The sequence below is a fragment of the Leptosomus discolor genome, chromosome 11 (assembly GCF_034619465.1).
Source record: "Leptosomus discolor isolate bLepDis1 chromosome 11, bLepDis1.hap2, whole genome shotgun sequence".
NCBI classification, from domain to species: Eukaryota; Metazoa; Chordata; class Aves; order Leptosomiformes; family Leptosomidae; genus Leptosomus; species Leptosomus discolor.
Window position 1 is genome coordinate 17,128,641 of NC_141401.1, and position 15,280 is coordinate 17,143,920.

The following is a 15,280-nucleotide window of genomic DNA, read 5'->3' on the forward strand; positions in this document are numbered from 1 at the left end:
CCAGCAACTGTCTGGAGAGAGTTTGGGATGCAAATGCACTTTGGACAGTGTATCACATATATAATTACATGTGTAATGGGCTTAGCAGTCGTTCAGCTCCGTTTGAGTTGCTTAAATGATGGGCTGCTGCAGCACAGGCACTAGAGACCGCAGCAAGATCTTAGGACAACTTTTGCTCCTACTTTATTGTGTTGCTTAAGCTGTCTTCCTAGTTTTGGAGAGGTTTTGACTCAAAAAGGACATAACACTCGCCCGTCCCCCCAAATCCTGGTGTGCCTTTTTCAAGGCAAAAACTAGCAGTGAATGTTTGCTGTTCATGTTCAAGGTAGCCCCAAGTGTAATAGTCTCATGGTTTATGTGCCATTGCAACGGGAGGAGATTCCCATTTGATTTCTGCAGGTTCTTTAACTAAGTCCAGGCGCTCGTAATGGGGAAAAGGACAAGTCAATAAAAAAATAGCCTTTTCCCCCCGATAGAGCCAGTGGGGTCCCTCGCACGTGGACACGGTGAGGGTTTTATTCAGAAGTGATGGCAGAAAGAGTAAGCTGAGCAAAAAGCAACTTAAGTGGGTGTATTTTTTTTAATGGTATGTTAGATGCAAAACAAGGGTGCTCTCCTTCTGAACCAGTTTGTATGAAAATCTACAGGAGGTCCTGGAGAATTGGTTTGGAAGTGGGTATCTGAGAATAGTCTTCCCCCCAAAAAAATTAGTTCCATTTGTTTTCCTGGTTCATGCAAAGAACAAGCAACAGGAAAAAAAATACATTAGGAATATCCGCATTTTACTTCCTGTTCTGCAACAGAACACTCACATTTGAGAATCTAGAAGCAAAAAGGTACCATTTGTAACCACCATGATGGGTGGAGTTGGCAGGCAGAATTTTTTATCTTCTTGTCCTTTGGTATTAACTCAAAACCTGAAGAATTCAAAGCAATTTCGAAACCCCATGACCTCAAACTTGCAATTTGGTCTTGAGTGCTTGGGCTGCAATTGCTCCTTGTATGCTCCTGCGAGCTGGGCTGGCATGGTGGAAGGGTTTTTAGGAGAAGATAAAACATCTCTGTTCTGTTGTGTTTCAGCAGAGAAGCAAATCATCATTGCCTTTCCAAGAGTGAACTAGCTAGGAAGCCATTTAAGATGTCTGGGTCTGGCAGAGGAGAGGTAAGTTGTGGCTTGCTTATTTTCTTTTTTAATTGAACAGGGGGGAAAGAGAAAAACATATTCTGCATTTTTTCCCTCAGAAGCTTCAAGGAAGTGAACTATAAAGCACAAGGGCTGCTAGTAGTAAAGAAGGGGAATATTACAGTATGGCAACCTTCACACCTTCTTTTAAAAATGAAAAACCTCCATAATATTAATTTGTAGCAGCTCTGGATAAAAAGGATCTCACTGTCCTGATGGCAAACACTGTCCAACACAGTCTTGTCTTGGTTTGGTTTAACATATGTTTGAGTAACATCCATGATTGTCCATTTTCACTATGCTGTCTTGGCTTTTGTTTTTCGTGGTCCTTTTTTTGGGGTTTTTTGAGGTGGTTTTTGTTGTGGTTTTTTTTTTTTTTCACTAGATGTAATATTGTGGCTCTTCTGTAGGGTGCAATGTCACTCAGATGTCTTAAGGCTGTACTTGAGCTATGCTATGATGCCAAACATCAGTAGAATCTCCTTTTTATTTTAAAAACCGTTTTGTTTTGTTTTGTTTTATCATTTGGTCAAGCAGGTTCCCAGACCGACCCATAAAAAGAAAGCCCGCATGGCGCGGACGCGCTCCGATTTCTTGACTAGAGGTACTTTTGCTGATGGGGAGGGGGATACGGAGGAAGATGATTACGATGGCAATTTTGAGTTCCTTCTCTCCTCTGACCAACCTCCTCATCCTGAGGCAGTGCCTGCAGCCCGGCTGGGGCAGGCCTGTTACAGTGACTCCGAAATGGTAATTTTTCCCAATGTGGTGGGGGAAATGAAACAAGGGAGCGAGCGGAGCTGTGGAAGCCTTTCTTTGCTAACCTTAGCTGCACTGATCCCTCCACCGCTTCTTCTCCCACTTCCAAGGGTGCTGTAGATGGGTAAACTCGGTGAACACAGCAGAAACGGAGGCGCAATGGGGAAATCATTTGTATTTCTTGGCATCGTGGGGATGTTTTCTGGCTTGATTTAATATCAGCTACAGTTTCCATAGCTTTCCTGGAGCATTGCAACTTGTATTGCACAGCTACCTATTTTTTTTTGTTTGTTTTTTAACCTCAATAGCAAAGTTCCCTAGGATTCTTTTGCTCTAAAAATGACCTACACACATCCATAGAAAAGATCAAAGCAAATATTGTCAAAAAAAGCAACAGACAACAAAGAAAATTATATACATCGTACACCTTGTTTTTGATTTTGTATCCTTAACCAAAGTATCTGATGATTATTCAGTCCTCAGTTATCAGAGCAATGCTGGCAGACGGCATCTTAGAGAAAGCAAAACCACCTAAATTGGGCAATAAAAATACAGTGAGAGTGAAATAGTGGGATTAAAAAGAAAAAAAAAAAAAACAGCCTTAGTGTCTTCTTCAAGCACAGTAACTGGTGTCCCTTGGCAGGTCCACAGGCTGCAGCACTGTGCTATGTGAGCCTGTGCTGCAGAGCATTTGCATCCCAGGCTTAATCTTCCGCCTGCGTAAGCTGCTTTCAGGAAATCACAAACTGAGATGTTTCAGGAGTGGAAGAGGCTAACAGCTTCCAACCCACTCATATTTTTTTCCCTGAGGTGGTGGAGGTGTTTCTGTAGAAGTGTGGATAAACACCAGGAATCATCTCCTGCTGTAAGAGCTCAGGTGGAGCGTTGAGTAGAGCTGCCTTGCTCCACTACTCCAGCTGTGGTCCTGGATGTGGAGCTGAGTATAAAACCAAAGAAAAGCATGAAAACCAAAGTCAGCAGCTTATTTTGTGCTACAGGGTTTCTGTGGGGCCGGCAAACATCTCGTGCGATCCTAAAATCTGCTTTTCCAAGAAAGGCAGATGGCCAAGGAGGGATTTTCGTGACTTTTCTGTTAGCAGCTTTTATTACAAAGGATAAATTTTTCCCAGGATAATTTCCTCACTGGAAGAGGGCAGAGATTTACAAATTCCATGAATTTTTAAGGTTGCTCTTGATAAATTTCCAGGGATTTTGAGCCAGGAATACTTGAAACCTGGTTGAAAGATGCAGCTGTATGAACTGAGATTGTTTGGCTGCATCTTTGCACATCTCCCTGCTTGTAGATCAGGAAAGGCAGAATTTTATGTAGTAAAATGTAGTATTTTACATAGCCTGGCGAAAGCCCTAGGTGAGGGGCTGTGCTGTACCTGGAGTGCTGTGCTGTGTTCCTGGAGGCTACCCTCTCACAAAGCATTAGGGGTTTTTTAGCTGTAGAAATCTTTCCTGCTGGGATGTGAAAGGTGCTGGGCTGATGCTGGGCAAGCTCCATCCTTGGGAGGGCCCTGGCTCATTCCGCTCTGTGGAAATGCTCCTTGGGACGCTGCTCACCTGGTTTAACAGCTCTCACCGCATGCAAGTAGTAGTAGATGCCAACTGTCTCTCGTCTCTCCTGTATCCCTCTTCTCCTCTGCTCTCCATCACTAGCTCTAATTGGTGATCAGCACTTTCACCGCTTGTGTGGTCGAGTTCTGCTCTCTAGCAAACCCATGAAGTCGTGTGCTCAGCGATACCCTATGTCTGTGTGTCCTGACAACATGTACAGTGTTTCCGTCTGTATTCTGTATTGCAGGTTTGAGACCAGCCCTTTGGCTTGTGGCTTTTCTGGGTCAGGATGCCCACAAGTGGCAAAATTTAGGGACTGCTTATTTGTATTGATTAGCGGAACCCAGTTGGGTGTTAGAGATGATGGAGCAGCCTATGATAGAGCAATACTGGTGTATGTTGCTTTGGGTACAAACACAAGTAGGTTGATGTTTATGTAGCCACGTTCATTGTGTCTCGTGATGTTCACATGAAGACAAGTCAGGCAGCCACCATGTGCAGGCTGGTTTCTGTGCTAGTGAATAGGTTATTCATACAGCTCCTGCCCCCAGCTATGACTTTCCAAAGAAGCCTCTTTTAATGTGCTGCTCAGCGGCCAAGGGCTGCTGGATAGACAAAAGAGGGATCACGTGTCACCTTGTGAAGTTGAGCATGTGATGGTTCACCAGTTGCACTGGTGTGAACCTGCCTGTTTTGCCCGTTGGTTTCTTGATCATCAAGTCAATGATTGTGTATCACCAGCAGGTAGGTAGAGGTCCACCAGAAACCAATGCTCCTGACCTAAGTCTGGGGTATCCCAGAGCAGCGAAGACTAGGAACATCTTTAGGCAGAGCTGAAACCCAAGGTGCACGAGTATATAAGGTGGCTGCTGAAGGTACAATTGACTCCAACGTGCCTTTAAGGCTAAAAGGCTTCTTGACAAGACTAAGCCTTTAAAGGTTGCTTGAGTTTTTTGGCTAGCAGAGGATTAACCTACTCTGCGTTGAGACAAGTCCAAGTGGGAGGAATAGCTCCTGGCTGTGGTCAGCACATATTAATACCCCTTCTGTTTTGCACCTAAGCCTATAGAGCTTTCCTGCAGCAGGTAAATGGAAAGCCTTGGTTAGAGAAACACCAGAAATACCTTCTGAGTACATCCTCCTTCTGCAGAGGCTCTTGGAGAGAGGGATCTGCGTAACGAAGAGTTATTTTGTTCCAACCTCCATACTAAAGCCACAAATTGACAAATGTTACCAGCTGATCCCAAGCATGCCTAAGAGCCAGCAATGAAAGAAGATCTCGTGTCCTAAGCTATTCAGAGGGTGCGTTGCACTTCAGGAAGCTCTTCAATGCAGCATGTAGCACTGCTGCTGGATGGGACCAGTCACTTGGCCATAGTTACCTCTTGCTAGCACTGGTGGGTGAAATACAGGTTGCCTTTTTGGAGAAATATTTTCAGAAAAATATTTGGTCCCCTCTTCATCCATGGGACAACTCCAGAGCCCTGGCTATTGCCATTTGCCCACATGTGATGCTTTGTGGTGTTCCCTGGCCAGAGATTTTCTGGTGCAGGGGCTCGTTTTGACATCTGAGGAGGTTTCCCATCCAGACAAGGGACTTCCCCTTCAGAGCTTCTTGGAGGAGGAGTCCCTCAAACAGAAGGATCTCATGCCAAAAATGCCTTTTAGTCCTTGCTTTCAAAAGCTGGAGAGGATGCTGTGATAGCAGAGGAAACGGTGAACGATAGTAGGTCAAGAATTGGGGCAGAGCAGAGAGAGGCCGTGATAGCAATGGTAGAAAATCCTTCTTCCATTTTTGTCTAAAAAGTGCGTTACAGGTGTTTTTGACTCCAAGTCTTCAGTGTGAGCCGGGGGGTTCACTTGCTTTGCACTGCTCCAAAATCTGTACACCAGATCTGCTTGTGCAGTAGATGTGATATATAAATAAAAAAGAAAGTGTACATGGTGTCCTATAGAGCAACCTCTGTATTGCTCCGGCGATCCCCTTAGCCTGCCTGCCATGGTCAACACATACCAATGTGCTTAAAATGGCTTTGAAATAGGAAAAAAGGGAGTAAATGCCCCGACAAAATACTTTTTAAAAAAAAAAAACACCAAAAACAACAACAAAACCAAAAAAAACCCAAACCAAATAACCCCACGAAGCACTAAAAGTGATTAAAAGGTTGAAATTACTCAAGAACAAAACTATCTCACGGAGGCAAATATTTTAGTAGGTCGTTTTTCAAAGCAAGTGGTAAGTTTGGGCTGGATGGAAATAATTTTTATGGGCTTTGAGGTTGTTTTTTTTCCACTATCCATCTGCAATTTATGTGTGATCATCGCCTAAATGTGAGAGTAACAGGAACAAGAAAGAAACCCTTTGATGGTTTAGGCAGCTTCTTTCTTTCCCAGTGGCAATTTTGCCTTATATGCTGCCATCTCCTGGCTGGTAGAGTGGTTAGTCCAGGAGTGAAAAATAAAACATTTAAGAGTGAACATGGTAAATGCGACTCTCCTGCAGCCCATATTTTATTTAAATTTATAAAATAAATGCTTAAAAGCAAGTGTGTTCAGCTGAGACATATAGGTGATGGGAAAGCTACAGGAGGTATTTGACTGTCATCTCCTGAATCCTTTCATACAACCTGATTCCTTGCTTTCCTCAGGCCAGAAGTCTCTCCTCCAGGAGTCGAACTTCAAAATCATAGCTGCAATTGGAAACAAAGAACAAAAAATGCTTTTTTTTTTTTTTTTTTTTTAAATACAGCAAGACTATTTCTGGGCTATTTCATGGAATCCCATTAGGTTGAATTATTGCAAATTCATATAACCTTTAAAAATGTTCCCAAGGCATTTTAAATGGTGGCAGAAGCAGACATCATTTGTATTAAAGCTGCAAAATTTCTTATTTCTAAAGGGTTCATTTTGGCGTGTCCTTGGCACAAAGACTTTGTTCTTTTCTGTCAAGTCTTCAGCAAGAGTTGGAGGAGGAAGCTCTGCTGGGACAGATCCATGTGGTCGAAGGTTCCTTTGGTGCTAGGAACACCACAAATCACTTTGTCATGGCTAACATGGCTCTTCCAGAATGGAGACCTGGGCTGCCTGGACCAAGATAGTGGAGCAGTCATGCAGGCTGAGTGATGAGGACCCGTGGCTTGGTGCACACTGATTTTCATCATTGGTTGCTCAAGGAGAAAGAAGGTTGGACCTTGATGTAGAGTTGGAGCAAAGGAAATGCCCTTCTTTTTTAGGAGTCATTAAAATATTTCTCTGGTTCTAGCTGGCTCGACGGGACTGTATGTTTTTTACTGTGGGCAGGTAGAAAGACAGATGTAACACATGATATATATAATTTTTGCTAGGAAAAAAAAATCAACTGCCATCCCAAGAGCAGTCTCGTTTTAAAATGCTTCGTGCTTGGAATCGTTACAGACAGTGCAGCGATTTGCATCTGGGGAAGGCCAAACGAAACTGCACAAAACCATGTCTCAGGGGGAGATTGGGAAGCTGGCGGCCACACAGAAGAGCCTGGCTCCAGATGGGAGGTAGGAAACATGGCTGGAGATGGGAGAGGAGTCCCTCCCATGTCCTTCTTGCTCTCCATCACCTTGCTGAACCACCCCAGCTCCTTTGGAGCTTTACTAACCAAAACCAGCACATGGATTACTCGTCCCACCTTTCCTATGTAACTGTGGACATGCCCAATTAGTAGAGGTGTCCTGCTCCCATTACAATAAAGTTTTGACGACATGGGCCAGATATCCTATCCCAAAACCCACTCAATTACATGCATGAAACTTGAGTTTCTTGCCTTTCCTGAGGATGAGTATCTTGATTTCCCCGGTAGAAGTTGTGTGGATTTAACTCCTCCTCAAACACCATGAAGGTCCAGGAGATACAGGGTAGTTTTGGGTAGAAGGATGTTTTGCTAGTTAAGGCAGTTCCTCTTTCCATGACTTATTTCCAGGCCTCAGCGAGCCAAGATGAGGTTCTGGGTGAAGGGAAAGCAGGGGGAGAAGAAGACCTCACGGGAGAAGCTCGCTACCCAGTCTGAGCTGCTGGAGCTGTATGCCGAGCAAGAAGCCCCCGGCAGGGAGATGATTTCTGGCTTGCAGCTTGGCGAAGGTAAGTGGTGGGGTGGCATGGTGCTGGTGTTGTAAGGAGCAGAGGAATTGCGTTCATTCTCGTGGCAGAGGGAAAAGCTAGTGTAAATCTGGCTTTACGCTACAGCCAAGCATAGCCCAATATACAGGGGCTCGGGTGAAGATACAGAAATGAGGAAGGTTGGCTTATCTTTAGGGTTAGGGTATCTGTAAATGGGAGTGTCAGGTATGATGGTGTGGTCCAGTGGAGGCTGCTGGGGAAAACGGGTTGGGAAGCTGCACAAATCAAATGTCCATGCTGGTTCACATCTCTTGGATTTGTCAACCCAAAATGTGACAAGTAGTTTAGAGAGGAGTGGGATCCAAAATGGATCTCAAGGAATTCTGTGTCGCTAATCCTCCCGGCAGCCATCTGGGCATGGACAGATGTTCCCCCTCTTGACGGAGGAAATAACCAAAGGGGAAATGACATTTAATCTTCCTGTGAGTACCACACAGTGCTTTTCTCCTCTGCAGGTTTATTCCAATGTCCATCTCCCTGGTTTAGTGGCAGAATTATTTTTTATCTGCTCTTCAATCTCTTTTCTCCTTTTTAATTATCACCCATAGAGTTGGGTCCTCACCACCTGACCCCTCCACGGAGTCCTGAGCTCTCTGGTATCTACCGGCGGGAGTTTAAGGAGAACAAGGAGCCCTCTCCCAAAGTGAAACGCAAGCGCAGCGTCAAGATAAGCAACGTGGCCCTGGAGCCTGTGCAGTGGCAGAATGACTCGCTGCAGATCATAACCAGTGCTAGCGACTTAAAGAGCATGGATGAGTTTCTCCTGAAAAAGGTAACTTCTGTCCTCACTGCTCCACCTAAATCATCAGAGAGCAGACAGAGGCAACAAAGCCAAAATTATCCTGGGGGCAGCAGTAGCAATACTAATTCAACTAAGAGTGCACAGCATGCACCAGGGCAGGCTTGGAAGAAAAGATGGGCATGCTGTGTGTGCACTGTGCGCTCATTCTGCACTAGCATGGCAGCTTCAAGGCTTCCATTGCTTTGGGCTGCCCCTGGTGGCATCAGAAACAGGTGACCTAGGAGGGCAGGGGTTGAAGACTGTAGGGAAATGCTTGTGTTTCTAGTTCGCATTCAGGAGAAACTCCCTTGTAATCATTAGTAACATCGTCTGCCCATGGTGAAGCAGCTGCTTGTTAGTGCTGCTTCATCTCACACGGTGCTCTGCCACAGCAAAAGTGGCATGGGTGCGTAAACCCTTTTGGTTTCCCAGATGAATGAACTGGATAACGAGGATAGCAAGAAGGACACACTGGTGGATGTTGTGTTCAAGAAAGCGCTGAAGGAATTCCGACAAAACATCTTCAGCTTTTACTCCTCGGCGTTGGCGGTGAGTGACCAGATGATGGGTGGGAACTTCAACCTCCAGGAGAAATAAGATGCTCTGGGTCCTACTGGTGGTGTAGACATTGCTGAGCCTTCCACTCTGGACTGCTCATCCCAAAAGATGGATGCTCTTCCTTTGTATTCCGTCCCATGAGCTGTAAACTTGGACTAACTCTTCCTCATTAGCCAGCTCTCAACATAAGTTGAGTGGAGATTTCTGATCTCCTTGTTACAGCTTGCTCACAGTCAAATGGGAGACAACAGTAAGTCAATAAACTCCACTTTGCCACCCAAAGTACTTGGAAACCTGCGTGTTACATTTGCGAGTGGTGGAGACCTGTGAGCAATGCGGAGCTCTGCTCTTATGCTATATCTGAACCTGAGCAACGATTGCTATGGCTTATGATCACAATAATCAAAAAAAGCTGTTATATTGCCCAGATTGTACAAAAAGTTCCCTCTAAGACTTGAGCTGGCATTTAATGTCCTCCTGCTCTGTGCACTGAGAAGCCACCCTGCCAAAGCTCACAAAACAACTCTCTGTTAGATGATCCTTTTTTCCTTCTTTTAATCATACTTGGACTCTCCGAGTGGTTGGAAGCCAGTCAGGCTGAAATAATTGTCTCAAGCAGAATAGGAAGTCAGAGGTGAAAAATTGATTTTCTTTTTGCTTCTGTTTCCTTAAAAGATGGATGATGGGAAAAGCATCCGCTATAAGGACCTCTACGCCTTATTCGAGCAGATTCTGGAGAAGACCATGAGGCTTGAACAGAGGGACTGGAGTGAGTCTCCAGTTAAAGTCTGGGTCAATACCTTCAAAGTCTTCCTGGACGAATATATGATAGAGTACAAACCCCTGGACTACACGGCAGTGAAGGTAGTCAGCACTTTTCTTAAGCCCCTTGAAGATTTGGGAACTGTGTTTCCATGGGATTATACTCTCTGTAGACCCATGAGAACCTCTGTTGTCTTCTCTGCTTTAAGCTGAGGTGGACTACATGAGCTGGCACGCAAGGTGTGATTTGTTGGTTGTGTTTCACTGAGCTTTCACTGAGCTCACGTCTGGGCTGAGCTGGGTCTTGGCCAATGCCAACATGTAGATGTCTCCAGGGCAAAGCTGCAACCATCTGTGGATGATTGGAAAGGCAGATCCTGGTGCTCCTTCTTTAGTTTTGGGGTTTTTTTTTGATCTTTGAGGGAAGGTGAAAGAGACACAAGCTTTCCTAGTCTCTTGACCTCTTCTCAAGCGACCACATAATTCACTATCAGTCAGGTTACAGGAGAAGGGGACACAGGCAGTAGCTGTCCTCAGAGTCTAGGTGCAGTTTTTAGAGCAGTCAGAGCTTGCAATAAGCCTTTCACAAACCTAATCTCCTCACTTTCTTCTCTGTATTGTCTGCGAGGACAACCACAGAGTCTCAGGCTGGTCTTGGGAGATGGTGTTTATTGTACAAATACCCCATCCTCTGGCTCTTCTGCTCAGAGTTCTCCCTAGTCTCCTCTCCAGACAGGTTTTCTTCAGAGCAGGCTGAGCATCAGCTCCAGCTGCAGTGCCACGTTCTCCTTGGGTGTCTTGCATGAAATGAGAGAACTTTAGGTCACTGATGCTGGACTTGGTGCTAGAGCTCAACTTTGAGATGGGGACAGTTGTCCATGGGATTTCTGAAAATGGGGTGATCCATAGGAGAGTTTTCTAGAGTGACTCTCCTGGGGCTGCAGGTGCACTGGAGGATGAGGCTGGAAAGCAGTGTGCAATGTTAGATATGAACCCTTTGTAGGCTTTATCTGAGGAAATTGCCCATAAATATGTTTAAATCTCTCTCTAATACCAGGTGCCAAAAACGGAACGAAAAAAGAGAAGAAAAAAGGAAGCGGATGTGGTGAGTTGAGCACTCTGTGCCTGCGCATTAAAAATTTAATGTTTCTTGTGGCCAGAATGACGAGTGATGAGAGACCTGCTTGTGGCACATCCTATGTGGAGATCTGAACATCACACTGTAGTGAACGTGTAGCTGTGAAAGGACATGCTAGCAAGATGGATGAGGTGGATTTGGTTTGCTTGATCAAGGATCGCTGTAGGTTGTTCTCTGAAAACATGTCCCACATCAGTCAAGACAGTAAATGTAATATCAAGAGTTATTATAGAAGAACTGAGACCAAAACAGAATGTTATTCTGGGTTTCTGCATAAACTTACAGTGTGTGTTTTGCATCTCTAATATCAGAGATGTGGGAGATTACATCTCCTTTTTTCCTAAAGGATTTGATAGCACGAGGAAGGATGCAGGTGCAGAGTAAAAAGGGGCCATGGATGCATAGAAGACCACCTCAACATGGAGAAGTTGACCAGCCAACCTCAGTCAAACACAGTTTCTAACCTTGCTTTCATGATGGTCGGTTCCCATACAGGCTGGATGTCTGTTTGGGTTGTGTATGGGGCTGTTGGGCTGAAAAGGAAACAAAAATAGCAAATAAAAGCAAATAACAGCTAAAAGCTGGAGAGCTGACCATGTTTGTTTCCCCGTTTTGCAGCAGACTAAGCACCCATCTCCTTTTTCTCACCACCCAACCTTTATCGTCGCAGGTGGAAGAGCACAACGGTCACATCTTTAAGGCGACCCAGTACAGCATCCCCACCTACTGTGAATATTGTTCCTCCTTGATCTGGATAATGGACAGGGCTTCTGTTTGTAAATGTAAGCACACTCTTTTTGATCTTTTTTCATGCACTTGTATCCCAGTGACGAGGTTTTGGATTTTGAAAGGTGTTTGCTGCTGTTTTCTGCAACTCCATTATCAAATAATTTGTGTTTTTTCACATTAGAAGAGCTTTTGGGACAAATCTTAAGGGTTTCTGAAGTCAACTAGTAAGTCCATCCCAGCAGTCCTTCCAGTCCTCATGGTACAGTTAGTTTTGTGTAAAAGCTTTGTGTTACATGTCTTATCCCATAAGGTCACATGGTCATCCCATGTGGTCAAACCATATTTAAGTTTCACGATAAGAAGGGACGATAGAGTCGGGTATGGCAAATGTGCCCTACAGCTTCAGCCTGTAGGGTGACTGTGGTGAATTCATTTGGTTTAGCCTATTTGACCTCTAGGCACGTGAATTTTTGGAGAGATCAGGAAAATGGAGGAGGACCGATGGGAAAGCTTGATCCATCGCTTGGGTTTTTCCAACTTTTCTTTGATTAGGTTGAAAGTATCAACCCTGGGGTATTTCAGGCTGATGCCCAGTGCAGGAAGAATACAAATTGGCTTCTATTTCCAACCTCTTTGGGGGTATCCATGTCTGACAGCTCAGAGTGACTCATAGATCAGGGGGTTTTTAATGTTTCAGGGACTTAAATACAGCACCTTTAATATTAAAGGCTTCTTTTTTGTTTGTTTGTTTGAGTGCATCTAATATAGACTTGGCCCCTGGAAACCGCGAATTCAACGTGCTTTTGACCTGCTAGTCCTGAGAGGAGCTACTTAATTCATATTAATTTGTATTTCTCCATCAATCTGACTTTTTTTATTATTAAATACTATTTTTCTTCGTTGCAGTATGTAAATATGCTTGTCACAAGAAGTGCTGTCTTAAAACCACGACCAAGTGCTCCAAAAAGGTAAATGTCTCTCATTCCTTTTCTTTCATTAAATACCTTTCAGACTGTGTTCCCAAGCTTGTATAAAAAATGTTTGCAGGCACAGAACTTGATATAATGTTGACAATAACCCTCCTTCGAGCAGGAGCTTGGACCAGAGATCCCTGGAGGTCCAACCAGTGCTTCAGTGTTTGCATGTATTTTGGGAGTAACGTAGCGATGCATCACTATATATCTGCGCAGTCATGCAGATGTTGCAGTGATGTTCCCTGCCTTGTAGCCATACCAAATAATAGAAAGCTGCCTTGGTTTATAGCTTTTAAGGACTTGGAAGTGTGGGGTTATTCTTAAATGTGGGATTGTTCTTGGAAACACAGGTTATTCGTAACCCCACTGATCCCTGCTCAGGTTCATGGCGTGGTCTCCAAGCAGCGGCAGCACTACAGCTGAATGAGGAAGAGTGAACGGAGGATGCTCAAGCCCTCACTGTCCTCCTTGGAGGGGAATTAAATACTGTACGCTGGGTTTAAGGGTATGGAGGACAGTGAATGAATGCAGCAGGTTGCCCTGGTTAATGATGAATCATCAAGACTTGGTGATTTTTCTTTTAAATAGTTTACTTTGTGCCCTAAAGAAGGATAATACAGCCAGGATAATAATGTGTGCAAAGCTTTATCAGCTCTGTGGGAGGCTTCTCGGGGAAGAGCAGCCTCCACAATACACAGCCTCCATAAAGCTGTGTGATTACATTTTTCCCAAGACCTAATCTGAATATATACATTGAAGAGATATATCTATATATTTTGAATACATATGTAGTATTTTTGCTACGCTCTTTCCCTTTCTGGCAGTATTTCTGCAAGAGCTGGGAATGCCTCATAGGAGTTTCTGCTCTAAAAGCTGAGAAGTTCAGTGAGATCTCTGATTTTTTTTTTTTTTTTCAGAGAAGCTCAGAGATGCTTGGAGCCTTCTCATTTCTTGGGGTTTCCCTGCACAAGGAAGTTTTTGTGCTGTACCTAAGGAAGCGAGTTCACTGTGTCTCCACGGTAGATTTCCACTTGGGCAGTTGGAGGTCCTTCTCTAGGAAGGCTCTGGCTTCTCTGTGCTCGGTGGGTTAATGTTTTTAGGGGGGGGTTTCAGCGACGAGGAGCCACAAACCATCTATTATGCTGGCAACGGTTGATTTTGTGTTAGCCTTGTCCCAAACTGGATGTGTTTCACCAGATCTATGGTGGACTTGGGCAAATGCCAAGCTCACCTCTCTCGATGGCCATAGAATTGCTTTCACCCATGCTTGGTCCTCATCTCAGAGCTACTGGATTTTAGTATAGTAGCACATAGGTTTTGTGGTGTTGCATTTGCTGATGGTTTTAGCAGCCAAGCAGGCTGGTTGAACAACAGGTGATGAATTTCGGCTGGTAGCTGAGACCAGATTTTTCTGGGGTGCTGTTTTTTCTCTAGAGCATGAAACAGCATGGGCATCTTCCCCACACCATCTCTTAAGGCTGATAAGATTGATGACACGATGACATTGAATGGGAAGAACAAAGATGCAGGAGTGGTTATAAAGGGGAACTGTGATCTGGGTCATGGTCACCACTGTCTTGCTGATGACTGGGTTGCAGCATGTGCCATCTCACATTCCTTTTGCTGGGGCTGAGCATTTGTGTCAAAATTCTATTGGGTCTTTTGACTTTTCCCACCCAAAATCTCCCATGCAGGAGGACTCTGTTCACATTTGAATTTGCCAGATATCAAATGACCAGTAAGCGTTTGCAGCCAGCAAAAGGGTTTTTCCTGACAGATGTAGATGGGTTTTTTCATGCTCTTATTTTGGCATCATGTTTGCTCACAGATATTTGGTAACTGCCAGTGCTGCGTGTTGGTCTAAGTACCCGAGACTCAGATTTACCTGTTCTGCTTCGTACGTCCTCTTTGGGAAGTGAAGTCATCCGTGGAGATGGTGCCAGAGAGGCAGGAGGTGGAGGGGCACCATCCCAGCTGCATTGGCTCTGCCAGGCTGAGAATATAACCACAGTGAGGTGGTTAAAGAAAGAAAATCCAGATTTTTATGACTTGAGGTGAATTTAGCATTGGAAGACATACATTGCCCACTGTCCTGTTCTTCTTCATTAGACTGACTTCCACATCACCTGGATCAGCTGAAGAAGTCTGAATCACAGTTGGCTCCAAGCACTGCACCAGCATTGCTTCCTAAAAGGATTTTAACCCCGCCTTTTTTTTTTTTTCCTTTTCCTCTTCAGTATGACCCCGATCTCTCATCTCGGCAGTTTGGCGTGGAGCTCTCCCGGCTGACCAGCGAGGAGCGAGCGGTGCCAGTGCTGGTGGAGAAGCTCATCAACTACATTGAAATGCATGGGCTGTACACAGAGGGCATTTACAGAAAATCAGGGTCCACCAACAAGATCAAGGAGCTACGGCAAGGACTTGATACAGGTAAAAGGATAGGAAAAAAGAACACCACGGGGAAAAAAAAATCTCTGCAGCCGCAAGGTTGGATGTAAGGAAGTTGGGATGCTTCATCAGGGCAAAACAAGGGAGTGGTCCTGCCTTCCCCGACTGCAGGCTGTGTAAGCGATGCTTTCATGTCTCTGACCAAAATTCAAGTCACCGACTAATGCTTTTTTGGGGTGCAATACATGAAAAAAGTCATTGTAGTTGAGGGAAAACGCTGCCTTACTTACACTGTAGCA

At 44.7% G+C, this 15,280-nt stretch overlaps 1 protein-coding gene across 4 annotated transcripts in view; it reads left to right on the forward strand.

The window, feature by feature from the left end:
• The window catches only part of MYO9A (myosin IXA), a 149,629-nt gene that overhangs the window by 127,174 nt on the left and 7,175 nt on the right, over nt 1-15,280 (forward strand). For 2 of the 4 annotated variants that reach the window (XM_086471911.1, XM_086471909.1), the window contains 11 exons: nt 1,081-1,162; nt 1,718-1,933; nt 6,920-7,032; nt 7,455-7,612; nt 8,200-8,423; nt 8,865-8,981; nt 9,666-9,854; nt 10,810-10,857; nt 11,561-11,672; nt 12,526-12,587; nt 14,831-15,023. In XM_086471911.1, coding sequence (XP_086328037.1) covers nt 1,081-1,162; nt 1,718-1,933; nt 6,920-7,032; nt 7,455-7,612; nt 8,200-8,423; nt 8,865-8,981; nt 9,666-9,854; nt 10,810-10,857; nt 11,561-11,672; nt 12,526-12,587; nt 14,831-15,023 — 1,514 coding nt within the window. The remainder of the gene's footprint in view (nt 1-1,080; nt 1,163-1,717; nt 1,934-6,919; nt 7,033-7,454; nt 7,613-8,199; nt 8,424-8,864; nt 8,982-9,665; nt 9,855-10,809; nt 10,858-11,560; nt 11,673-12,525; nt 12,588-14,830; nt 15,024-15,280) is intronic. The other 2 variants (XM_086471908.1, XM_086471910.1) reach the window with 1 other exon arrangement.